Source organism: Hippocampus zosterae, chromosome 19 (genome assembly GCF_025434085.1).
Source record: "Hippocampus zosterae strain Florida chromosome 19, ASM2543408v3, whole genome shotgun sequence".
Lineage (NCBI taxonomy): Eukaryota > Metazoa > Chordata > Actinopteri > Syngnathiformes > Syngnathidae > Hippocampus > Hippocampus zosterae.
This window is the reverse complement of record NC_067469.1, coordinates 7,828,260-7,856,127: the sequence shown is the minus strand read 5'-3', so window position 1 is coordinate 7,856,127 and position 27,868 is coordinate 7,828,260. Positions and strand designations below refer to the sequence as shown.

General features: G+C 47.2%; 1 protein-coding gene and 1 long non-coding RNA gene across 2 annotated transcripts in view; one reads left to right on the top strand and one right to left on the bottom strand.

The window, feature by feature from the left end:
• Window positions 1–22,198, top strand: part of bcl11bb (BCL11 transcription factor B b) — a 36,600-nt gene extending 14,402 nt beyond the window's left edge. Inside the window, exon 3 of the mRNA XM_052052731.1 lies at window positions 17,176–22,198. Coding sequence (XP_051908691.1) covers window positions 17,176–19,223 — 2,048 coding nt within the window. The 3' untranslated portion in view covers window positions 19,224–22,198. The remainder of the gene's footprint in view (window positions 1–17,175) is intronic.
• LOC127592226 (uncharacterized) lies at window positions 281–27,429 on the bottom strand. The gene is made up of 6 exons (XR_007960089.1): window positions 27,147–27,429; window positions 14,571–14,673; window positions 2,914–2,986; window positions 1,311–1,422; window positions 802–935; window positions 281–367 (listed from the first exon to the last, which is right to left on the bottom strand). It is a non-coding gene; the product is annotated as an uncharacterized LOC127592226 (long non-coding RNA).
• Window positions 27,430–27,868: the final 439 nt, after the last annotated feature.

The following is a 27,868-nucleotide window of genomic DNA, read 5'->3' as shown; positions in this document are numbered from 1 at the left end:
TTCAGAAACAGGGCGCAATGGCTCCTCAATGGATGTAACCCCCCCCCCCCCCCCCCGCCTGAGATCTCTTAATGATGAAATTCCGGTTTGTCTTATTTTTAGACAATCTCTAATTAATTCATAAGCGAAATAAACACAGGGTGACATTTTTAGCTCAGTGTGATGCACACACCACCGACAATGTTTTTTTCCCCCCCATATTGGATTCATGCACCTGTGTACCTAATGAAGTGGCCGGTCAGTGTTGACCTTTGACGCCTTGGCCGCTCAACATTTGTAGAGGAGCGATTATCTCAAGTGACTCCTGATTAATTACCTCTGCCAAGGAAGGTTATCTTGTCATCGTCTTCTGTATGCAGACATGAGTCTGTTAAAAAAAAAAAAAAATAATAATTTCTTGCAAAATCTGGATGATGGTGCACATACAATTTGAGATTCCCTTCCCCCACAAAAACATATTTTGGTTTCATAGGAGCATAGCGGTGGTAGTGACATTGAAGAGGCGGTGTGGATTCAACATTTGACGGCAGCTCATTTGGTCAAGACTACCTTTGAAACAGTGCTGGGTAAAGTGGTGCGCGCCACCTCTGGGTGGGGATGCGAAAAGGGGTGCAAAGCTTAAAAAGTTAGCCGTGCATCTGTACTACAGTTGTTTTAGATCACGTCAAAGGACTTCCTTGGAGCCCTAAAAATTCACGATATGCATTCAGGTTTGTTTGTTTTTTTGTTTGTTTTTCCAAGGCTTTGCTCAATGATATGGTGGTGCGCTCAATCTATCGGAATGTAGAAGTCGGCGTGTACCTTAAAACAAGTTGGAAAGTCAGCTTTAGATCCCTGCCTGAGATCCTGAACAGTTCTGTATTAGTCCAACATTTTTCGGGGGGGGGGGCGGGGGTGTCGTTGCGGTAAGGGGGTGCGCCGATCTGTGGCGGCAACTGAGAAGAGAGAGGAAGAAAAACGTAAACTGTACATACAGTGGCATATTGTTACATCACACGTTACTGCCGGAATGGAGAATGTGTGTGTGTGAGAGTGGGGGATGGGGGGGGGGGGTGCATGGTGTGCAGAGCAGTGAAGCTGAGGTCAGTTATTGAGAAGTCAAGTGTTAGCGGCTTGCGCTACAAACGCGCACCGTTGGCCCAACAGCGTGCACAGTGAACATGCGCAAACCTCGGCCCTTGCCACATTTTTTTCACTCACCTGCTTTTACAACCTCCTGTCTGGTCTGGGGCTCGTGACGCCTTGCTAATATATCACGCGTGTGTGTGTGTGTGTGTGTGTGTAAAGAATGAGGCGTGTCGGGATGTTACCAGAGGAGCGGGCTAAGACGAGCCTGGCCCAGCTTTGAACCTCCTGCCAGGACGGCCGTCGGCGCACCCCCTCGCAACACTTTTGAGGCATGCCATCACATCGTGACAAGCGCTGAAAACAGATCGGGGAGGGGGGGGGGGCGTGAATATTTCATAAGACGCGACGGTGACAGCGACATCCTCAAACATGTCTCTCGACGGCTTTTCGTCCACTCGACGGGCTGTAAACTTTTTTTTTTTTTTTAATCTTTTGGGAAAGGAGGAGGGGCGGTTGTGTTGAAGAGGGGTGGGGCGACCCACTTGCGTTGCCCACACTGTTGGGCCCCTCCGCGCCAAAATGTTGCTTTGAAGATGTTAGGAATGGCTCTTCCAGCGAATCCCCATTTGTGCAGTCGAAATTGAGACGGCGCAAGAAAAAAGTAATAATAAATAAACAAGGATACGATAAAAAGGTTGTAAGTTGAGAACAAAGCAGCAAAATCACATCCCCACAAAAAAAAAGCTCTTCCTTCGTCAGCTTTATACTTATGAATTTTCACTATTATTTGTTGTCGTATTTATTTTACAGAATTTATTTTTGGCCCTTATTTTCTTCAACAAGCGGGAGAGAAGACGAGCCGCAATACAAAAAGTGGTCCCGAGTTTGACTCCCGCGAGGTGCCGGGCTGAAAATCTTGTGTGAAGATGTCCACGTCTCCACCGAATCGTTGCGTTAGATTGTAAACAAACAACTGCCGTTTTCGGAAACGCGAGTCACCTCGTATTCGCCATCATCGTGAACGGAGCTGCTGATCATCACTTGTCGATCAAAAGTGCAACATTACTGTACGATGCGAAACTATAACAGTATATTTTTGGGGGGGGGCAGAAAGAGCTGAATTACTGTTCAACGAGATGCAATGTCACAGGGTGCGATGATTTGGGAGATATTGAAGGATCAATATCAGATGAAAACACGATTGATATGTGATTGAAAAGAGCTAATTGATTGTAGTTTTGAAAATTCAACGCTAAAAATAAATGCTATTATGCTAGCGCGAAGTAAATTTCACGGGGATTTACTCAACTTTCTTTTTCAGAAGCCTTCGGCTCCCAGTCTCGACTTGAATTTTCGATAGAAATTGGGAGAAAATGTGGTCGAACGTAAACGCACGTGTCGTTTCGGGTCACGACACACATAACGTACATGTTGAAAGCGGATCGTAGTTTGTAGACGTACGGGTAACTTGACGTTTCTCCCGACAGCTGCTTTCCGATCTCGCCTTATCAATATTTGATCAGAATATCATTGCTGTTTGATCAAGAGACACGCTGTGACCTTCATCAATATGTTATCAAAAGTTCTCAAATCGCCGTGCTGAGGTGCGATGTCACAATATTGATAAGGTGCCCTAATTGATCCTTTTGTGTTCAATGAATCCCAAATTAAAAAATGACCTTCCCCGGCCTAAGAGGTCAAATTTTGAATATGATTCCCCTTCACCCCCCCCTCTTTTTTTTGTGCCCCACCACCCAGTGCTCTTTTAATCACCTGGCTTGCTCTCATTTGCATATTAAATAGGCTTTAATCATGAAAAGCAATCAGGCTTTTGCATATTCATACCTTCCCCTGCGCGCCCGCTTCCTTGTCTCGCTCCAGTGCCGAGCAGCCCCGCAATCAGAAGGCAGGCGGCATCCTGCGCTCACACAAACACACACACACACACACTTCCAAATAACTTCACATGCTACTTATGTATTATCTCAGTGAACGAAGGAAGAAGGGGGAAGGGACTGGGAAGGGGTTGGGGGGGGCGCGGTGTTAGATAAAAAAAGATGGCGAGACTGATCCCTGATTTGAGGGGCGAATATTTGTACAGGGGCTCAAGGAAAAGCTCATTTGCATAATGACTTTGTAGTTTTGCATTAATCACATTTGCATATGAAAATGCGTTAATTACTCCCAATGATTTTTTTTTTCTTCGCCCCCTCCTCACCCCCTCGCGCCGTTGGAAGAAACTTCATTTTGATGTCCAAGCTCGCGGGTTGTGATTCGGGGTGAACGTGCTGCCACTCGTGTGCGTGCGCGCGCGGGCATGCGTGCGTGTTCACGAAATCGAAGTGTTTTGAAAGTGCGCCAGCGCATCCATCTTACGTCTTCCGCGAGGCATGTGGGCATCTATTTTGGTGTGTGTGCGCGCGCGCATGTGTGAGTCAGTGGGGAACGCAGCGAGTGCGCCGCTTCTGTTTTAAGCTTTTTTTTTTTTCCACAAGCAATACTAACTTGTTTATGCTTCCGACCTCCCTCTAATGCCTTTTTTGTAGCTACAAATGTTGATGACTGTGTGTGTGTGTGTGTGTGTGTGTGTGCGCGCGTCTGTGTGTCCCATGCTGTCAAGTGGCAGATTAAATAGGAAAAACATGTTCAATCGGAATGCATGCATTACATATGGGGGGGTGCGCGCGTGTTTTGGGGATGTTTTGACCTCCTTGAGGACGACGTGGCACACACGTAAACAGGAAGTAAACACCCAATAAGGCTGCCCACAAACCCGAACGACAGCATGGGAATCGTGTCAAAGTTTGGCTGAGATTTCATTTTCGGGGCTTCATTGAACAGGGCGGGCAATCGGTAACTATGAGGGAGTATTTCGGGCAACGTGCAAGAATAAAATTGGAACTTTGTGGGTAAAATATTGGAGGACCTTTGGGGGAAAATGGCGGACTATTTCAAAATGCACACACACACACACACACACACACACACACACACACACACAGAGACTGTCGCAAATCATCACTTGAAGTAAACTGGAAAAAGACGTTAGCTTGCGCGGTTTTCTGAATCAGAGGCAAAGCGTGCTTGCTTGGAGCTATTTATTTGTCGCTGTTCACTGTAAAGCTGACCCATGAAAAAAAAAAAGAGCATTGTGAAATATCGACTAAATCCGATATTTTAATCCGAATCGATTATGCGGGCAAACGGATATTAGCATTGACGCTACGGCAGTTGTAATCAATTCATACAAATGCTATTTGAAGAAACTCATCCACGAAACGAGACACAAACATTTAAACACCCAAAATGTTCAAACAATATTTGGTAGCTTCATATACAGTGGCACCTCTACTTATGAAATTAATTGGTTCTGGAAGAAATTTCTCAACTCAAAAATGTTGTAAGTAGAGACGCGTCTTCCATGTACTGTATGTAAATGCTCTAATTTGTTCCAAATTCAGACAAATGTTTCCTAAAGCATAAAAATCCATCAAAATATGGAACAGATGCATGTTACAATTAGATTATTGCAAAAAAAAAAAATTGACATTTACGTAAAACTACCGGAACGCCTCATGGCCTGAGGGACGAACGACGAGTACACTACATAGACGCATATATATCTATCTACACACATCGACACATACGGTAGAGGTTCCTCTGAGCCAATGGGATGCCAGGATGATGCTCGGTAATAGCCAATGGCAGAGCAGCTATAAGAATGTTGCGTTCAGGAAACTCGGACCTGTGAGTAGCTTTTCTATCTTGATATTTCTTCCATAAAAAGAGTTATGGGAGAAATATACAACAATATTTTTTCCCGTTGAGACATTTCGTAAGTTGAAAATTTAATACGAGGAGATGTTCGTCAGTAAGAGGCACCGCTGTCATGGGAAGCGCCGTCGACGGGCTGTCAGAAATCAGCATATGTGTTTGGGTGCATCGGAATACTGTAAAAACCCGCAAAGAAAAATCCACGAGTGCAAAACGCACGCTCCAATAGGCTGACAAGACCGACATTCACGAAAAGCGCGCGCGTAGACGCACACGCACGAGTTAAGAAGTCCCACATGAAGGCATCAAACGCAGCACAAGCGGCTTTATGGCACTCATATGGCAGCAGATTTGATATTTTCCTACCACAGAGGGGGAATAAAAGTGGCCACTAATTTGGAGTGCGAGCGCCACCGCTAACTTGCAGCATGTGCTTGCGCGCTCCAGATGTGTGCGTGTACTCTGCTTCGAGGAAAGAAGGGGAAAAAATAAAAAATAAAAAAGAGGGAGAGCAATTAAAAGAAGCTCGCGCTGAACCGACTCCACCCCCGGCCTCCTCCCAGTTTTCTTTCTCCGCTGAATTGCTGCGATCAATACAAAAATGCACCCCCCCAGCCCCCCAAAACATTGGAACATTTCCAGAAGAGAAACAAAAAAAGTTACCAGACAAATCTTGAATACTACGAAGCAAAATGTCACCATTTTATCTCCCAAATGACTAACATGATTTTGACAATTTTAGGAGAAAAATGTTTTTCAGGATTTTACCAGAATGCATTTTTGAAAAACTTACGTCACTTAATAAGAACAATATTTTTGATTTTACAAAAAAAGAAGTATTTATTGGGGAGAGTGTGGGGGGGGGGGGATAAAAAAAATTTGAATATACAGGGGGAATTTTTTTTTTTTTATGAAATAGCAAAATTTTTACTATAATTTTGAGTGCACGAAAAATATTTGGAATACTTGGAAAATACTGTCAACCTTTTTTTCAAAATTTAAGTAACCCATAATATCAAATAATCATAATTATATCCCATAATATTGTGACATTTCAACTATTCCGCGACGGCAAGAGAAGAATCACAAGAGGTTAGGTAATACGTCATTTTCTTTCTCTTCTATAAATGTTACTGACAACGAATGACTTCTTTTTACACTTGCAACCATCTCATATGCCGTCAATATCAAAAGTCTGAATATGATGCGCATTTGTGGGGTCCTTCTCGCAATACCCCTCTTTTTGCACACGAGGAGTGCATGTTAAAAAAAAAAAAAAAGCGACGTATCTTGTTAGTGTTTCGGACTGCCTCTCACCGCCACCGCCGCCCTCCCCCTCCTCCTCCTTTTATCTCATTAGCGTCCCGCTCGGTGACGCCATTTATTTGGCTTTTTAGCCGCCGCCAAGATGCTGAGAGCTTTTCCTGCTGCACTTACAACACACCCCCCCTCCACCCAGGCAACATAGTATTATTACCCCCCCCCCCACCCCCCACCACCACCTCCAACTTCCCTCACTGCATCCACTTACTTGTCTCGTGCAATTACGGTGATGCAAAAGCACAAGATGGTGGTAAATGCAAACATCACAGCGGGGTAATTCCTTGTTGGGATATTTGGCTGCCAGTTTATTATGAATCTGTATCAACCCCTCTGCCCCCCCCCCCAATAAGCAGGAAAATAGGACTCAATAATTCAATACTTTCCAAAAACATACAGTAATTCCAAAATTGAACAGTCATTCAGCTACCGTAAGTGACTCAGTCATCTACAGTAATACAAATGGTACTTTTTTTCAGAGGATAAAGAATATATGCCTGTGGGTATTGTTATACCGTTTGCGTACATGTACATAGTAAGTGGTTTAGAAGTCGTGAAGTACAACAGCACAGATAAGAGCTTTGTTCGCCCATTGATGGCGTATTGCATTGTGCGTTAGCGTGAATCTAGCAAGAAGTTGCAAAGTTGGGTGGTTGCTGTCAATACACGGCGCGTAATTCTCCTTGTTTTATGTTTAGTTTGATAGTAAATTTCAACTCGGAGTGGCAATAAACAGCCTGCAGCCTCTTTTTGAAGAATTATGCACTCTTCGGCCAAAACGGTGTGTGTGTGTGTGTGTGTGTGTGTGTGTGTGTGTGTGTGTGTATGTGCGCTATTACACGGGTATGTGGAGAAAAAAAAACTTGTAACTGAAGGGGAAAAAAAAAAATCAATAACCCCACGCACCCCAAAAAAGAAAAGAAGAAGCAGAAGTGCATACTTAAGTGACTTATTTGGAAATAAAAAGCAGCAGCTTCTCTTTTTTGTTGTGGCTTCAAGTGCTGCGATAATTTATGAGGTTGGGCAGAAATTATTATCTGGTAAATATTACAGCCCTAAAACTGTTTGCATGTTTTCTATATTTTCCTTTAGGGGATGGGGGAGGGGAGGGGAGGGGACTTGGGTGGAGGTTATTTAAATAAATAAGAAGATTATGAGGACAATTTGACTGCTGGCTTTATTCATTAGAAATGTAAATCTGCTTTTTATTAGCCGGCGCTATGACTTAACTGTGGAGCAGCACAACATGTGTCGCGCCGTGCCACGTCCTGCCTGTCTAACCTCACCCGACAGACTTAAAAATCCCCCATGTTTCTTTTTTCTCTCCCCCCCCCACACTTGTCTTTTCCAAAATGAAATAAAGTCGAGATGCTATCGGGCCGATCTGTGCCAGTGGAGCTTGTCTGGGCCTGTGGTCTGGCGGGGGCAATGCTGGCCCCAACCACGCCACCCCCTATGCGTGCGTGTGTGTGTCCTAAAGGCAATGGCTAGATGAAAGCAGCTTTCTTTTAACCATCAGCTATGCAGGAGCCGTGCCAACAGCAGGAAATGTATCAGCGTGATAACAGCCGCAAAGACAGAGAGATAATGAGAACCAATTGAGAGAGCGAGAGAGAGGCCACACAAAAGTCTCCAGGGAGGCCCTGAGGCCAAACGAAGACCCGTCAAACACATATTCAAACACACAGACGCACGCACGCACACACTTTAGGAAAACTATGCGCAGGGTGTGTCCGCGCCAAGGGACGAGCATGTCTCTATTTGCGGCGTGGAGGCGGTTGGACGCACCTGGGAAGGTTTCGGGACCCGCGGCGTGAAAAGCAAAAGAACGCACGATGAAAGGCGTTTGTGTTGGCGGGCTGTGGGAAAGTCAATGTCGCGAAAGAAGCTAACATCACAGGCGCTTGGACTTGGTGATAATCATGAAAATAACTTCATAATTGAGTGCCATTGTTTTTGTTGGCATTGATAGGGCGACCTGAGACGACCGAAAGGAGTTGTTTGGGTGGTACGTGATTGGACATTACACCGCGTACTTGCTACACAGGAAGAGCTAGCTTAATGGGATTCTTACAATCTCGAAAGAAAAGTTCATGTGTTCGTAGTGTAAGCCTAACCAAGCGTCATTCGCTTCCAACCGTCTGTTTCGTTCCAGGATCGAGACGCCGGCATTCAATATTGCTTTTGATGCTATCACTAAAACCGTATCAAATAGCATGTTACGATGTTACGTCATTTTCTTTTGTAAGACGTCGTCAAAAATCAATATCAAGCCGTGTCATATCGCCGTAGGATTGCAATTCCCACCTCTAAACACCGCTAGGCGGAGCCCTGTAGCTAAAACGAACATTTTGCTAAGTTGAATGTTCTGTAGCACATTACGCGTGACATGCTAATCATTTCTCCGCGTACCAAAACCCCTTTAAGTCGTACGTGAATACGACTTGATTAGGGGGTATTGTTTTTAAAAAATAATTAATTGATTAGCAGAGATGTTCGACGACACTTCGCCAATAAATTAAACCAACATTTAGCCGGCTGTAATTTGACGACATGTTTGGGCGCCGCAATCACCGTCGCATTGTTTTTTTTTTTGTGTGTGTGTTAGCTCACTAACGCTGATTAGCTCGTTGGCAAATTGGCTTCTCGCGAAGGCAAGTTTTGACATAAAAACTTGGCGAACTGCGTTGAGGGACCAAGTAGGGGCCTACTTGCTGTCTTGCTCAATACGCTCAAGGTTTCCTGCCGGCTGCGTGTGAAGCGCGAGTGCCCGAGCCAGCTGGGCAACATAAGTGTCAGAAGACGCTTGAACGGGTCTGGAGGATGTTTTGAACCTCACACGAAAACTATGTTTGCCTCGTCCGAGTCACATTCCTGAGAATGACGTTGGTGCATTGAAGTTGCGCTGGAGGTTTCTCCCGCTCTTTCCTGAGAAGAGGACGCGGCGTGGGCGCCTTTTTGCTATGAAGCGCACTCATCCCTCGAAACATCAAATAACCCATCTAAGCAGCATTAGCACGTCGGAGTCAATAGAGGCAAGGGAACAGTGGTGAATGGGACACTGACAGCGCGGACAAAGCGGGCGTCCCTCAGGGGCTCGGCTCGAGCTCATTTGGATGGAAAACGCTCAAAGTCGTCAAAGCTGCTTTTTATCCATTCAAAGGCATCTAAAAGGGCCGCTGGTGACCTTTTCTCGGGGAATATTTCACATTCTGCTTGTTGCGCCTCCCTGTTATTATTAAAAATGCGCGTTTTCGGCCGTAGCCGCCGATGACGCCATTGTTTACTTGATGCCGCCGCCCGCCGCGCGGCTCCACAACACCGCATTTAAGTGCCGGTAATTCCGCTATGAACAATAGAATGGCAGGTGGTAGTGATAAAAGCATTTTCCCTCGGCTTCCTCAACACACGTCAATTTTCTTTCTTTTGGGCCGCCGCTGCCCCAAGTGTCCTCGTAATTTTGTCGCCGTCGCGACGGAAGGCCACACAGGTAGCGCTAACCCCACTTCCTGATTCTTCACCAATCGCAAGCCATTCCCTCAAGAGGATTACAAATGTCACCTTCAGGGAGCTCTGGAATTTTGGAACTTTCAACAACATTGACCAGATATTCAATCGTCAAAAAAAATTACACCAGTCTTTTTCATTGCGTGTTGTTGATGGCAAAAATTGGACTTGGTAGCGCTCTCTGTGGAGTTTGAGTCCTGACCAAAAAAAAAAAGTCTCAAGATCCTATACATGATTAATCTGCCATTTTGCACTCAAGTGGCCATTTTAGCCTCATTTGAGTCATTTTCTGGGGGCAGGTTTCGAAGGCATACTTTTAGATTTGAGTCCGATTGCTACCAAATTTGAACCTCGTTTTGTCGACATATGAGCAGTGCTGAGTTACAATTTTAGAACAGCGAAGTTTGACGATTAGACAAAAACAGTCAAGTCACGCTTGGATTCGAACATCCTGGCTTGGTTGTATTACAGCACACTCTCTTTTTGTAGCGCGCGTGTGTGTTTGACGAATTACAAAAGTAAAGACATTTTTCTTTGAGCAGATCAGAACTCGCCACCCCCCCCCCCCCGTTTTTTTTTTTTAAACCCATGGGTGGAGGTGGTGTGTGGAGGGAGTCCTGACTCATCACGTTTTCATCACTTTCCAACTTTCCAATTCAATTAGTGGCACTTGTCATTTGACACGTCGCGGCGGCCGGGCCGCTTTGGCGCGTCCTGCTGTCATCGCCTAGACGGGCCGCGTTTGCCGCCAGCAGCCGACACACGCCAGCTCGGCAAGAATGAAAGCGAATGAACAGTTTAATTTCCTTTCCACGTTGACGTCCCCCCCGGCCCCCCACCCCCCACTATCTACAGGTGGCCTACTCATTTCCGGCACCTCGCAACCACCCCCTAATATTTTATGTTTTGCATTTTTATGCGCTTATCAAACATTTGATTTGTTTTATTATTATTATTATTATTTTTACATTAGGCTGAATTACAATGAAACCACTTTTGAAATTTCAAATGTCCAGCTTTAGACATTTGAAATTATTAAAGAAAATGGGTTTCTCAACGGCGGCCCGGTAGTCCAGTGGTTAGCACGTCGACTTCACAGTGCAGAGGTACCGGGTTCAATTCCAGCTCCGGCCTCCCTTTGTGGCGTTTACATGTTCTCCCCGGGCCTGCGTGGGTTTTCTCCGGGTACTCCGGTTTCCTCCCACGTTCCAAAAAAAAACATGTGTGGCAAGCTGATTGAACTCTCTGAAATTGTCCCTAGGTGTGATTGTGAGTGTGGATGGTTGTTTGTGTCTGTGTGCCCTGAGATTGGCTGGCAACCGATTCAGGGTGTCCCCCGCCTACTGCCCGAAGACGGCTGGGTGCTCCAGCACCCCCTGCGACCCTACTGAGGATCAAGCGGTTCGGAAAATGGATGGATGGATGGGTTTCTCCACTTTAATACTGGAAACTGATGCTCAGAGCTCAACAACCCATTTAGGAAACAAACTAGTGTGGGTGTTCAAACCCTCATTTATACTAATGTCAAAAACCAAAAATGTCGCGCTAACCAAACCCATCTAACAGCATGAGGAACGTCACTCCACTAGTTTTCCATCTGTTTGTGTTGCAGATGTTTGCAGATGTACACACTCTGTCATCATTATCTTCTTGATTTTTCATTTTCTACCACAGCCCCTTTAGGCAGCAAACTAACAACCTCATAACAAAACCACATTTATACTAACATCAATCGATATCATGCCATATTACCACTACTGTACAGAAATACGAGTATGTCAATAGAAACGGATGCGCTAAACAGACCCGTCTAATTGTCCGAACATCACTCATTCGGGTTTTCACCGTGTTGTACTTATTCATGCATTTGAAGTAGTTATTGATATTCTCACGTTTACGCCTTTGCTTTGAATGCTACGACTGCCCATTTAGGCAACCAACAAGTCGGGCCTGGTGTTGGTTGGCCCCGATTCCTCAACACCATGAGCTCACCGCAACTGATGTCATGCCACACAATCACTCAACTTGTGACAGACATGAAAACTAACGCTTCGAACCAGACTAACCTCACTCTCCATTGGCTCTCTACGCGTCTGTGTGGAGCGTTTCCTGCTTTTGGTTTTCGATGACAGCTTCCCGTCTAGGTAGCCAATTAATCGGGCCCGAATTAAACACGCCATGCAGTGTTGCGGAACCCATACAGTGTGAACGTAAACATAGGACACCTTTAAATCTTACTTTTGTGCTGTCAGACCTCATATTGGCTAGACACACACACACACTCACACACATGCATATGGTTAGTAAACTGAAGCTGGTTCCATTTAACATGGAGCCAGCCCCACTGTGTGAGTGCCTCACCCCCTGCCTGCTACTGCCACTCTCCGTAGGCTTGCCCTGTCCCGTACCACTCCTCCTTCCCTGGTCCCGTACTTGCCCCCCCCCCCCTTGCCTTCATACCCAAAATGTCGCTCGCGTGACAGCCAGCCAGCAAGCCAGCCAACATACACGAAGACGGCGTGGTGGCGGCGGCAAACCTCCTTGCCCCAGCTCGCCGTCCCCGGTTGATCCGCCCGGCCCCCGTGGCCCCCTTGATTAGCCGCCTTCATGACAAACAAGCCATCAGTGCGGAGTGGGAACTTGAGGAAGGAGGCGTAGAGGTGGGCACAGGGGCGAGGTGTGGAGGTTGGGACCCCCTGGGACCCCTAGATCACAGCCATGCTAATGAGGAGCTGCTTTGCCAGCAGGAGAGGTGTCAGCTAACCCCTGACAGGTGCACATTGCGTTCTCCCTCGTGTGTACACGTGTGTGTGTGTGTGTGTGTGTGTGTGTGTGTGTGTGTGGAGGCTGGAGATGGGGAGGTGCCGGCGGGGACAGGTTGGCGTCCCAGCGGCCTCGCCTGCAGGCGGCTTTGTTCGGAGTGTAAATGTGTTGTGCCGTGTCGCCCTTGATGGAATGTCGGAATAGCGTAGCCAACCTGCAAACCCCCAGGAATGCCTCGCAAACACACACACACACACACACACACACACACACACGCACAATGTGCACGCACACAAGCAGCAGTAGTATTGTGATGTTCGACGACTGCCCATTTAGGCAGCAAACAGGTCGGGCTGTCCGTGTGGCGAGAAATGTAGGCTATCGCGAACTTGACTCAAAACAACACGATTCTGTCCTTAAAATGTTGCTCACTTCCTGCTTTGTCTGAACCGGCTTATTTTAACAACAGCCATTTTAGGCAGCAAATTATTCGGGTATGTAACAGCTCCGTAGACTGTTGCAATATTTACTAAATACGACAGGAGTTCTTGGCTCAAATGTTGCCCATGCCCCGTTTTGATTTGTATATTTTTGACAACTCGTTTAGGCAGCAATGTCTTTGGCTTTTTCTTTTTTAAAGACACTTATGCGCTTGCAAAAAAAAGCAAATGACGTCTTTGATCGAAACGTTGCTCTGTTCCTGTTCATGTCCAGTTTGGATTTTTGAAATCTATCGGCTATTAAGGCACCAAACGAGCCTGGCTCTTCTATGGTTATGCGAATTTTTCGGCTCAACACGTTCTTCGTGTCCTGCTTTAATTTTCCACGACAGCCCGTTTAGGCAGCAAACTCGTCCGAAAGCTATTTGTAATCGCAAGAATTTATACTGACTGAAAAGTGAATGAGTCCTTGACTCACTTTACTCTCTTCCTGTTTAGATTTGGTCTGACTGCCCATCTAGGCAGTAATTTTTTTGTATAGTAGCGATATACAGGCTTTGGTAGTCTTTCCCTTACTCCAAAAGTTCCTCGTAAAGTTTTTTTTTTGCATGCGCAATCAACATGGACTATGAGAGCTGCCATTTGGTAGCTTTTCGGTGTGGATTAGCGTGAGATTGCGACACAGGCGAGGATGGCGAGAGCGACGGCATATGTGAATTCCTAAATTAAAGACAAATCCACATGTCTGCGCCATATGCCCGTTGTCTACCTCCCGCACGCCCCCGCCTCCCAACTATCACCGCCCTCCTCCTCCTCGACAAGCTCCTCGCACCAATTTCTCGACGGCGGCCATATGCGAGCAGTCAATAGCCCATTGGCTGGCATTTTGTTTGTACTTTAAGGCAAAAATAACGGCTATAAAAGGCAATCTGGAAGGAATAAAAGGCGATGTAAAGCTCAGATCTTTAATTGGCGCGGCGGTTTGAGTAAGAAAAGAAAAGGAGGAGAAAGAGAATGTTATTAGCAGCCCACCTCAACTGCGCTGGTGTACATGTGCCAGTGTTTTAATCACTTCCTGCAGGGCTCCTGGCCATTGGTTTTTGTTTTGATGCATGCGGCCCAGCGTGGCCCTCCCAAGCCGATCGCGCCGTTGCCTTTTTCATTCTTCGGTGGGAAACGTTTGGCGGGATTCTCGCACACCTGGACGAGACACAATCGGACGCCAAGGCTTGGAACAGTCGTCCGGCCGAAAGTCTCCAGCTCGGAGACGTCCAACTGGCATTCATTTGCGACCTACTGCACTCTTTTTTTTTTTTTTTTAAGCAGCTCATCACATTCTCATCGCTAACTACTGGTAGTGATAATGCCGCTTTTCCTTGTCATCCTGTCGATTAGTAATCGCTGATCATGTGTCTGTGTGTATGTGTGTGATTAACTCCACTAACTGGTACTTGACCATGATGGTCACTAGTAGGTGGAGCTCAGCCTCTAATTGCCGAAAAGTGAAACATTGCACGGACTCGCTTCATTCACTAATTGGCTATAATGAGGATGCCTTCAAGCCAAGCGTGTGTGTGTTGGGGGCAGGAATGTTATTTTTACTTTTTCAGATTTTGCTTTGCGTCCATCTATTTTAACATAGAATGCAATTAAGGATACACAGCACAGCAGAATAATATGCGATAAAAGGAGACTCACCACGTTTCCGTCGTTGCGCGAAACCAAGATGGATGAAATTGGGCACGTGGCTGCAGCGCATGCCTCGCGTCATACTCGCTGTCGGCACAGGAAGTGATGCAGCCTAGACACAAACAAACCAACTTTGTCAATCATGTTTTACATCTCTTATTTACACATTAAAACAGTAAACATTTAACTTTGGGGGAGGGGGGGAATCAGACTGCAAGCGTAAAACGTACAGAAAATATTTGCACATGTGCCTTTGAGCTGTGAGTGAGAGACGGTGGCCGGCACAGTTTTCTACAAAAAAAAGAGACCAAGTGTGCTTGCTACAAGCTGTTGTCACTCTTGAGTTGATGTTTAATGTCCCACCGATACATGAAACCAGAGATCAAAAAATGCGAAGCACCACAGACGGTAATTTCGCATCAATGTGATGATAATCTTCAAACAGCAAATTGAATACACACAGGGCAGCAAAACACACATTTGCGTCAATAAATCCATAAACAGAGCGGCCTCGTTGAAAGGTGACGTTGTAAAAACAAGCTTCGCTATCGAGTGCTACTTTCTCGCTACGCCCCCCCCTCCTCCAGTTTTTCTGGCTTGTTCGGGAAGTTGATGAAATGTGTCTTTGGTGGTCATTAGGCAGCAGCCATCAGCTGTCATTCTATTAGCCGACACGCCTCCCTTAACGGCATATGGCGCGGCGGGCTAAGTTATGACAAGATGCAAATGCATTGCAGTTGTGGCGGCTAGGGGGGGGGCAGCGGCGGGAAGGACGACTTATTTATTGCGCTGGCTCGTATGCATGCGCTGATGGATGGAATAGCAAAAAAAAACAAACAAACATACAAAACAACAACAAATCAAGACGTCTCTCGCGACGATTTGGCGTATTGATCCTTGTTTGGCGATCAGATTATACAGCTGCCAAGTCCTCGGGGGCTTGTAAATACACCGTGTGCGCTTGTGTGAGTGTGCCCAAAAAAAAGTGTAGTCCTCAAAGCACGCCCATCACCCCCCCCCCCCCATACCCCTCACCCATCCGCCGCCGCCTCCTTCTATCTTGCGCTCTCGTCTCCCCATCCAAGCTGCTAAGCTGTCCAGCTTGGTGCTGCCAAGAGGCCGTGTGAAGCCAAGCCAAACTAAACACAGGCAGGCAGCCCACCGCTCGTACGCGCGCACACACACACACACAAACGCACACACACACGCACACACACTCGTAGCAGTCATAGTCGGAGTCAGGTCGCATCCCTCCCAGCCAAAACAGTGCAACAGATCTCCGCTAATGGCAGCGAAAAAGTGACAGAATCAGTAAATTAGCTCCTCATTAGCCTTTGCTGACCCAATACCCCCCCCCACCCCCACCCACCAAACCAGCCCTTCTCACCCGAGAGAAAGAGCTCAACCAATCACAGTGCTAAATGAGCTTCCTGGATCAGACAGTAGCCACGGTTCTCAAACTGGCCCTCAGCCGAGAGCTTGGGCCTCCTCAGATAGGTTCGTTGAACATGTCATCACCCCCCCCCCTTTTTTGTTGTTGTTGTGAAAAAAAGACAATACAGAGATACATGGGCGGATGTCAACTCAGGAATCGCCGCATTGGCAGCGGAAGGGATTGTTGGATATTTCTTTTTGCAGGACCTCTTTGCGAAAGAAGCTCTCCTCTTTCCGCCCAGTTGAAATCAACGTGACAATTTTAAAGACGCGGTCCTTGGAAGCTATTTTACCCCGACCCCCCCCAAAAAAAACTTGAGAACATCCCCGCAAATGCCTCGGGGGCGCGCAATGGGGCCGGCAGTAGCCTGGCGGTGCCGCATAAGCAGATGCAGATGCCTTTGGAGGCAACCAGAGGGTCTGCGTTGAATTAGATAATTCCCAACAAAGGCCCCAGCGCAGTGACTGATCGATTCATTTGGCCTTATTAAGTCACTCCGACGAGCAATTTGTCAATGAGGGGTCGCCGCCGTGCGCGTTTACTGTGTGTGTCGTAGCAAGACTCCGACTGCACAAAAAAACGTGTCACGCAATCGCCTCGCTGCTTTCTTTTGTGCATCTCGCTTTTTGTCCAAGATCACCCTTCCATCTTTTTATATTAACATCTCATATTCAGCCCCACCAGCCCACCCTCCCTCCACCTTTTTGCATGCCAGCCCCCGCCACCTCCATATGGAAATGACAGACCAGACGAGATGGATCTGTATATTAAAGCCGAGGCTGACATCGACATTTGCATAATGGGGAGGGGGTGGGGCGGAGCCCTTAGGGTGCTACCTGCCATCTGCATTGGCCCCGATGCACGCACGCATGCACACGCAAACACGAACGTCACGCGCAGATGAACAAACGGGTATCGGCTATCTGGACAAAAAGTCTTTTAATTAATTTATCAATTAAAAGGGCACGGCCCCCACCCCCCCACCACAACCAGACACAATGTTCCATAAAGTCTTCCCCGAAGAGTGACAAGGAGACAGGGCAACTCCATGTGTCTTTCTTGGTATCCTGATACTTTAGTCCACATTGTCTGGTTTGAATTTCTACTGAATGTTTGGGATGAAGCACATTAACTCCAAATATCTTTTGTTTTACCACCCCCCCACCCCCGCCCCTCCAGACAAAGACGAGCCATCCAGCTACATCTGCACTAGCTGCAAGCAGACCTTCACCAGCGCCTGGTTCCTGCTCCAGCACGCCCAGCACACTCACGGAATCCGCATCTACCTGGACAACCAGCTGACCAACTGCTCGCTGACCCCGCGCATGGCTCTGCCGCCCCCGCCGGGCGCCGACGCCCTCCCCCGCTCGCCGCTGCCCACCTTCCTGGGCGACACCAACAACCCCTTCCACCTCCTGCGTATGGCCGCGCCCTTGCTCAGGGAACACCCCCCGCCGCCGGGTTTCATGGAGACCCGGCTGCCGGCCACGCCGCCCTTTGTGAGCCCGCCGCCCCCCCCCAGACCCCCACTGGAGCGGCTGGGTCCAGAAGAGATGGGGCTGCTCTCCCAGCATCCCAGTGCCTTCGAGCGGGTGATGCGCCTGACGCCCATGGAGCCCCCGTCCATGGACTTCTCTCGGCGTCTGAGGGAGCTGGCGGGCAACACCAACAACAACGGAGGGCCCACGCCCCCCCTGTCGCCCAACCGCGTCCCCCCCATGCACCGCCTGCTCAGTCCCACGCTCTTCCAGCCGGGCTCCAAGCCGCCGGCCTTTCTCACCTACAACCCGCAGCCGCCCGCCCCGCAGGGCGGACGCGGTTCCTCCAGTCCCCCGGACACGCAGGGTCAGAACCAGTCGGCGGGGAAATCCAAATCCTGCGAGTTCTGCGGCAAGATTTTCAAGTTCCAGAGCAACCTGATCGTGCACCGCCGCAGCCACACCGGAGAGAGGCCGTACAAATGCCACCTGTGCGACCACGCCTGCTCCCAAGCCAGCAAGCTCAAGAGGCACATGAAGACGCACATGCACAACAAGTCCGGCTCGGTGGGCGGATCCCCCGAGGCGGAAAACCGAGGGGACGGAGCGGAGGGCGAAGACAAGCTCCGGGAGGCCGACGGAAGGGTCGCGGGGATGGACAATGAGGAGGAGGAGGAAGAGGAGGAGGAGGAAGAGGAGGAAGAAGAGGAGGAGGAAGAGCTGAGGAACGGCAGTCGGCCGGATTCCAACCTAAGCGAGGACTCTCAAGAGTTCAACCCCAACCGGGAAAACGGGCCCAGGCAGTCTCCAGAGGAGAAGCGGGTCGGCGAGAGCGGCGGCGTGGGCATCATGCACCCGTACAACCACCTGGACAATCATCTCAGACTCAACCCCAACAAGAGGAGCCTCGAGAGGCAGCCCAACGGCGACGGCCCCGACGGGGGCGAGCCGGACCCGGAGGGCCGCGGCGACAGGGAGCAGAGCCGGGGGCCGGACGAGCCGGAGCCCAGGCCCGCCATGAACGGCGGGATGGGCGCGTCCGAAGCCGAGTCCTTCCCGGGCCTCTTCCGGCGCCGACCCACGCCCATCACCATCCCGAGCCCTTCCAACAACAACAAGAGGATCAAGATCGAGCGGGAGCAGTTGGAACTGCCGCCCGCCCTCCCGCTCATCTCGCCGGAGAACGTCTACTCGCAGCTCCTGGCCGGCTACGCCGCCTCGCGCCACTTCATCCGGGAGCCCTTCCTGGGCTTTACCGACTCACGCCAATCGCCCTTCGCCACCTCTTCGGAGCACTCCTCCTCCGAGACGGGCAGCCTGCGTTTCTCCACGCCGCCGGGGGAGCTGATGGAAGGCGGCAGCGCCTCGGGCCGAAGCGGCAGCAGCACGCCGCACCTCCTGCGGGGGCCGGGACCCGGCCGGCCGCCCAGCTCCAAGGACCGGCGCAATGACACGTGCGAGTATTGCGGCAAGGTGTTCAAGAACTGCAGCAACCTGACGGTGCACCGACGCAGCCACACGGGCGAGAGGCCCTACAAGTGCGACCTGTGCAGCTACGCCTGCGCCCAGAGCTCCAAGCTGACGCGCCACATGAAGACGCACGGCCAGTTCGGCAAGGAGGTGTACCGCTGCGACATCTGCCACATGCCCTTCAGCGTCTACAGTACGCTGGAGAAACACATGAAGAAGTGGCACGGCGAACATTTGATGGCCAGCGAGGTCAAACTGGAGCAAGCCGAGCGAAGCTAAGCGTCACGCCAACGCAAACGCATCCACGAGCGCGCAACTCATCCGCCCCGACCATCCGCAAATGTCCAACGGAGGCGACCGGACTTCCCCGCGCGCTGTTCAATGCGTTTCACAATTTAGTCCGGCGGGGTTTCTTCCATTCTCGACAGAATCTCGCTCCTTTGCCCAAACCCCCCCCGTTTCGAATTTCAGGACGCTTTTTGGAGTAAAAGTTGAAATATCTTGGACAGCTAAGAGGGGGATCCGGTTGCCTCGAATCGACTTTTGCGGATGACCTTTGACCCGGATGACTGAGAGCCTCCACAGACATCTTTCCTATGACTACTTTGAACAAGGGGCATGGCTGGATAATCTCTCTTAGGTTGAAAAAAAAAAACCCAAGACTGATCGGTGTTTCTTCTTTTTTTTTTAATTTGATTATTTCTCTTGTCGCCTGAGAATATTAAAACTTTCAACCTAGTCCGGACACCTCTAAGGATTTTAGGAATTCCACGGAGCCTTTCTACTGTGCAATAATTTGTGTATTTATTGGATTTTTTTTTCTTTTTGGTAAAATTTGGCATGTGCAGATACATCTTGTGTGCGTTTCTTTTTTTTTTTACGTGCTCAAATTGTTTTTAATGATTTAAAAAAAAAAGTTTAATTTCTAATTGGAAATAAGTCGCCCTTCGGAACAATGATAATAATCCAGTTTTGTCCTCTAAGGAAAGTTATTATCATGCGAGTGAGTAAATGATGTTTTCTATATGCCAAGTGCAGCAGCGGACTACAATCTCGCCCCCTCCGCCCCAGCCCCGCTCCTCTCCAGCACTGTTCAATGTCAGCCTGCCAATAATTGATTTTTGAAAAATTAATTTATAGAGGGACAAGGCGCACTGAAATACAAGCAAACACAGTTGCTGTGTTTGCTGTCGACCAGGACGTAAAACAAACGGAAAAAAAAAAAAAAAACAGGTTGCACTTAATGCTTTCGCCCATGTAGGATTGAACCACCATATTTAATATGTCTGCTTGTTAAGTTAAGACTACTTGTGATTCACGTGAGAGGGGAACAGTCCCGTTTATGTAAATATATTACTTTTTTCTGTTAGTTAAAAGAAACAAAAGAAAAAAAAAAAGAAAATATGCGCCCCAACTGTTTTCCGAAAAGAGGCAGCCTAAAAACAATCAAGAAGACCAGCTGCTTGCGTCGCCATTGTATGTGTGTGTGTGTGTGTGTGTGGATGCATATATGGGAGTTGCCTCAGGCCCCTCCCACCTCCCCCCACCTTCAGGCGCAGGTCAAATTTAGTTATTTTAAATACTTTGACCGGGGGGAAATAGTTTCAGTGACTCATTTTATATATTTGCAATTAAATTAATTCCAGTTAAACGTTCGCGACACCATTTTGGGATATGTAGAGAAAAACGCGTCCGATTGATTTGTTTTAGTAAGTGTCAGGCAAATCCAACCCCCCGCCCCCCAACTCCTGTCACTTTGTGGAAACATTCACAGATGCCGGGTTAAATCGAACCATTTTCATCAACCGTTAAAAGCGACTGTTCGGTTTCAAACTTCTGCTTCGCTTCAGTGTCCTCGACGATGACAATTGGTCATTTCACCCCAAAACTAAAGCGTTAGTGACAAATTGACCCACTTGAAATTGTTGCAAGTCGTTTCCCTAACACAATGAAAGGATTACGAATACTAAAAATATATAGATATAAAATAAATTATTTCACATAATTTGCACACGACCCCCCCACCCCCAAGTCAAACTGACCCATACATATTTTAATCTCGGTTGCTGACAATGTAAAGTAACAGGAGCCACTGCGTGAAAACGAACAGAGGGCACAGCCAAATAACCACAAAAACAATCAAAGATTGTGATAATATTGAGCACATTTGGCTGCGTGACCTAGAACGATCCCCCCACCCCCCGCTATTGTCAAAATGAAAGGCAGGAGGATGAAGAAGTGTGAGCGGCATTGGCGGCGGGACCTTGACCAGGCACACACACAAGAGTCATTCAAATCAAATTGGAAGCATATGAAATGTGTTTTTTTTTCTTTTGGGGGGGGCAGGGGGGGGGTAGAGGCTGGGGAACGGGCCGCGTCTTCTTTTCGGGAGGGAGGGAAGACAGCGAAAGCCACATGAAAGTGGCGCACGCCATATTTCATTAAGAATAAATAAATAAATAAGGAAATGTCCTCGTCTTCATTTGTGTTCCAACAGGGGGGGGGAGGAAAAAAATTTTTTAAAAATGTAAATCCCTGAATTTTGATCAGGAATTAACACGATAACGTTTACAAAAGTAGGCCATACATGAAATGTACTTGCTTCATGCAAATAAGTATTGTTTCCTCCCGGTTTTTTTGTTGTTGTTTTTTTTGTTGTTGTTGTATGCTGGTGGAGGGATTTGAAAAGTTACACAGTCATGCCAGAGTGAGGTGCCATGTTTTGTTTTTAAAAGGGGAGAAGAAAAAAATAAAAATAAAAGGGACTTGCAGGGACACTTTTCCACCTACTGAGACATTTTTATTTTAGGTTTTGTAAGAGCAAGTGTGTGTGTGTGCGTGTGTGTGAGTGTGTCCTCATGGTTGCTTGAAGGTCTTGTGATGACACAATTTGAGAGAAAGAGAGATATGAGGAAAAAAAAAAAAGAGACCCTGATTTCACTTTTCACAACTTCCACTTTGGCTCTTTGTACAAATTGACTTTTTTTTTTTGTCCTTGTTGCTTTTTATTTCCGGTGGGAACGGGAAGGGAGGGCGGGCAAGGGAATGGTAGGGGGGTTGGGGGGTGTGGGGGGGGGGAGTGCATTGTTGTGCAGGAAAAAAAAAACAAAATTAAAAAAAAAAACCCAAACAAAAAAAAAAGTCATCTCAGAACACCTGCTGTTTTGAGCATATATGTATTTTTGTAATGTGTTGAAAAATCAATACAAGAAAGCCAACACTTCAATAAATGTTGCAATTGCTCTATGATTGAACACGCTCGGCATCGGCTGTCATTTTGTTCTCTTTCTTTTTTGTTGTTGTTGTTGTTGAGCCGCCTCGATGGGAGTCATCGCCACGGTTCCCATGGCAACACGCATTGGGAAAAGAGAACGATGCGGATGCGTTCTATGAGAGTGAATCGCACTTTTTTTTGTTTGTTTTAAACAGACCAGGCTCACCGAAGCCATCACACACACACACACACACACACACACACACACACACACACACACACACACACGCACACACACACACTCAAAATAGTAAAATAATTGAATCATATTTATTTCCTGATGAATTGAATGACTCAATTTCAAAGTCGTTGATGTGCGTCGGCTCGTTCACAACAATTATTTTGTTAATTAATTCCTGCCGCTTTTTTTGAACAACAGATTTTTTTTTTTCAGAACAAAATTGGGCACTAATGCATTTCAAATTTGAGATGATTTTTCAGATTAATAAGTGCTCATGTGAAAACAGTTAACTTACATTTCGAGAGATTGGACCGATTTGGAATCCACTTGAGCACATCAGGAGCGTTTCATCAGATTTTCGACAAAGATATCATTCTGGACGGCTTCAAAAATCATCAATCCATTCAGCTTTTTGACAAAAATGTGAGCGGTAATTTACATTTTCAACTCAAATAAATATTCTTGATCTGTAAAATAGTCTGAAATTCGTCCATGATTTAAAAAAAAAGGTTTATTATATGCTCATATTTTTTTTTGGTTTGTTTACATTTTCTTGAAACGTATATCAAAAGCAATCGAGGCCCAAAAAAATTATAATTAAAAAAAATAAGCCTGTGGGGAAATCCCTCAGATGAGATCGCCACCCGACCCCCACCCACCACGTTCCTGCCCCGTATTTAAAAGAACAAAAACGTGTTATTGCCTGTGGTTATTTTCCAAACATTCTCCGTTTTTACAAGGGAGCCACCTCAACCGACGTGAGTTGGGGGCCGGGGTGCGGGGGGAATGTGTGACCAAGCCTTCCTTCCCTCCCCAACGGGGCTACATAAATGGCATAACTGCGAATATGAGTCACAGCTTTTTTTGGGCTGGCGAGCGGCGAGATGTCGACAGTCTCGTGCCTTGCAGCCTCGCCGCCCGACTTAAAGGAACCCTGCAGGTAGTTCTTGATATCGGGCTAACATCAGTCAAGCCTGTCCTCTGAGCGACAATAGTGTGGAGAAGGATGAGCCTCCTGCCCCCCCCCCCCCAAAAAAAAACCAAGGGGATCGTCGGGGCACATGGTAGCGTGAAGCATGGCGACATCATACATAATTCAGCGTACTGGAATAATTGCCAGGGTGAGATATATTCTAAAAATAAATCCAAACACAGCTACAAATTGCCCGTTCACAGGATTGTTTTTTTCAAGGAGGGGGGGGGGGGGACTTTTGAGAGATTCCAGAGTGTGTGCAGAGGGGAGGGCTGACATCTGGGTGCCATGTTGAGGCTTTTCGGGTCTTCTGGTCAGCAGAAATGCGCACGCTGAGAGGATGTCATGTTCCCACACAAGTCTCATCCTCGCCGTGGCACCACTACTGACACAACAATTGGACTCGCATGTCTCGCCGCACATGTTCGCGCGCAAAAAAAAAAAAAAAAAAAAAGGTCACCATAAAATTCTTAAAAGCTCGCCATGACAAACGATCTCCTCTGACATTCCGGGCGCCATCTTGACATGCCCGAGAACAAAGTTGTATTCGCCCTGTGCGTTTTTTTTTTTCTTTTTTGACCGAGCCGTAAATCACGTCGCCGACCTCAAACGTGCAATCATGCAATTTCATTTGGCAGAATTATTCCCGTACGGAACCGTCCGGTTTTTTTAAGTGTCCCCTGCTGCTATATAATCAGGGGCCACACAAATGTTCCGGCCACGATGCGAGCTTTAAAAAAAAAAAAAGGGGGACAGAGAGCCCTGGGGCGCCTGTGGGTGGCGGAGATGTGCTGCATCTTCGTCATGGGTGGGAGGCAACCAAAGCATCCTGCATATTCAGCTCCAGGTCCACATACTAGTACATTCTTTCTTCTCACTAGTAAGACAATCCAACACACTAGCGCGCAATTTAATCTTAGACTCTTAAACTTCTGTACTGTACTAGAGACACAACTAGGCTTGTGCCATGCACTAGCGGCTTCCTGGACCAAATCAGTAGCAAGAAAACGGCCAATAGCAGTGATAGTTTTACAGTTTGAGCCCTGCGAGGCTGATCAGAAAAATCCCATTATGCATTTCGAGAGCCCCAAATTTCGAATTCTGAAACGGTCTACTTATTCAATTGCATATGATAATAACACAAACAAAAACAATATACATTGATAATAGGTTTATTTCTGCACAAATTTAAATAATTCAGGCATACAAGATTTTTATCGCAAAAAAAATAATCCAACTTTAGCTGCTTTTCTCTGTGATATCGCCGCAATAAACTTTCGCAACATTTGTTCGCAACGCTTGTTTTAACGTTACACGCGTGGAAAGCAATCGTCTGCTTTCCACGCGGCGAAGGCCGATCTCGCCAATATTGTTTCGCGAGAAGGTTAATCTCGTCACGTGAGATGACTTAACGCGAGATCAGAACAACAAACTGCGATCGTTGCTGGGAAAAAAAAAAAAAGATTTACCGTTTTTTTTTTTTTTTGCTGAGAAATTTCCTTGTGTCCCAAAAACGCACATTATTTGGAACTGAGCGTCTGGCGGGAAAATTATGCGTCTAGGACGCAGGACGCAGAGGTAACGAGATGGCTGCAATCGTAGTTTTGTCTTACTAGAAACAAGTTGTTCTACTAGTAGGTTAAAGGTCCCCCCCCCCCACCCCCAGAAATGTCATACAATAGTAGAAGGCGTAAAAGCGTGATGAAAATCAGTATACTCCATAAAGAGGCTCCTAGTGCAGGACGCATGGGACAGCGGTGCGATAAACTCTTCTTTGTTGTGAAATGTAAGAAAGCCAAATATATCGTTGAATTGCTCAACTTAAAATTGAGTTTGTCGACTTGAAATTTTACGTTCAATTGTACTACTATGTGGGCCTTAGGCCGGCGATCCGGGACATAGACAACATGTTCGAAATGGGCTTTTTATACGCGTCGGACCGTGGCCCTCGTCGTCAAAAGTCAGCGCGGGAAATCACGGGGTGGAGTAAAACCATGTCCTCTTTGGAACAGGGTGTCAGCAGGGACTGCGGTCCGCCGCCCGGGCCACACGGAACCGCAGGGGAGCCACAGAGGATTCGACTTTACTGGCGGATCACAGGCAGCGGGCCCCCGCCGGGCCCTCGGCGCATGCCCACGTACTAATCTGCCGTCCCTGACCGGGCTTCCCAGTGGAACGGCGGTGCCCGCTCAACCAACTCCTCTGCGAGAGGAAATCCAGCCCAGATGCCGGCACTTGGGAAGAGTCTGGAAAATATGGTGGCAGGGAGGGAGAGGAGGGGGGGATTCCTTTCATGGGGTGCTGGTCACTTGACAGCTGCGGTTTGGGATAGTTCCAGAGAACCTTGACCGCACCAACAAAAAGCCTCTTTCATTTGAGGACAGCTCGGGGTTACTGGGTCACAACCATTGCGATGGTGCCCTTGGAGCAAAGTATCCAAATCCCAGCAGCGTGCAGTCAATGCATTATCAAAGGAACTGACCTACATTTACAACCTAAGTTCTAATATTTGTTCCATAAAATTGCCTGATGCCCCCCACGCCCCCCCAAAAAACTGCATTAATTTTAGCAGCATTCCTTCCGTTACATGAATGCAAGATACAATATATATTTTGTTTCAATCAGATTTCAGGATTTACGGTTGCCACGTCAATCAAATCTAACCAAAAGCCTTCAGAAATTTCTAAGTGACCCCCTAACCTTTAAACGGGAGTGTATGTTTTGGCAAGAAGTCTTACGGACTGAACGTACAACAGAAAATCATTTTTGAGAGAGTCAGTCTGCGGCTATAGGGACATCAATGAACTACTACTCTCTATGGTTCTGGACAACCAGGACACAAAGACAGATTAGGTAGAAATAAATAAGTATTTAATGCCTTTATTTAATAACGAGCAATTAATTGGTTCGGGTTTTGTAGGTCCAGAGGGTGGGGGACAGGGCTGATTGGGTAGGGACTGAGGGTTTAGAAGGTAGAGGGAGTTTGAGGGTGAGGAGCGATTATCTGCAAGAGCATAATGATTTCTCATATAATGTCTAAGATTTATGACTTGTAATCCATCCATCCATTTTCTAATTCAGTTATCCTCACGAGGGTCGCGGGTGTGCTGGAGCCTATCCCGGCTGTCTTCGGGCAGGCGGCGGTGTACAGCCTCAACTGTTTGCTAGCCAATCGCAGGGCACACATAGACGAACAAGCATTCACGCTCACACTCACACCGACGGTCAAATAATAGTGTTGCATGAACCTGCCATGCATGTTTTTCAAATGTGGGAGGAAACCGAAGTACCAGGAGAAAACCCACGCAGGCACAGGGAGAACATGAAAAGACCAGACAGGAAGGCCGGAGCGGAATCGAATACAGTGTGTACATACACTGTGAAAGAAACGTGCTAACTAGTCGTCCACCATGCCAGCCACAACTTGTAATTATCATTATTATGGAATTAGAAAATGTTGACATTTGAGAAAAATTGGAGAGCAGACCTCCACTAAGAAGAGAGAGGAAAATATATTTAAAAACGACAACAACACAAAACCCTGCTTACAAATAAAAAAAAACAAAAGCTCAATCTGGGAACCAACTGGCTGATTCATCAGCCAACCAACCAACCAACCACCAAACCAGCCGTCAAGCTGACCACCAACCAGTAAGCTAACGAACCAGCAAGCTAACAAAACAATCAACCATCCAGCAACCCAGCTCACCAAAAACACAGTTGGATGTTCTGGTTGTAAACAAACAAGCAAATGAACAAATAAAATGCTCCCACCTTGTTTCCAAAGGAATTCTTGAGTAGTAGAATCCATGTAATTCTTGGAATCATCAGTCATCCAAACAACTTGGGAGTTTCAAACTTGGTTAGCCAGCACCTGGGGATGTTCTTCTTCTCTTGGATTTCTGGAATGACAAAGGCAGCCTGCTACCCCCTAGTGGCGTAGCAGATACACGTTACTAACCCCAAGGGTGCAATGGATGCAGGTGACATACATGAGGTACAGTGATAGGTGAAAATTTGCAATTCAGAAAGACCGCATGAAATCATAATAATAATAAAAATAGCCTTTTCTCATCCGACACACTGAACACATTTAAACTTATTAAAGCTACTTTTGACACTATTTGTAAGAGCCTATTTTCACGTGCCTGCCACCAACAAAATGGAAGACTATCATACGACCTTTCTTTGAGGAAGTGAAAAGATGAAGACTATCGCGGTTCCTCGTTCACGCATGCTGCGCTATATCACAGACTTTTAATTTATCGTTTCATACATAAGGTGATATAAAGGTGTGATCGGTGACTTGTGGGTTGTGGCTGCACAAGAATGGAAACCAGACCAACGCCCGTACTGTTTCCACAACATCTTGAAGCATGAAAACATATTTCACCTGGACCTCCCAGGTGGGGCATGTCTTACGTAGACACAGCCTGAAGGGGGTCAGCATCGCCCCTATTGGCCAAGCGTGGCGTGGAGGTGCCATATTAAAGTTC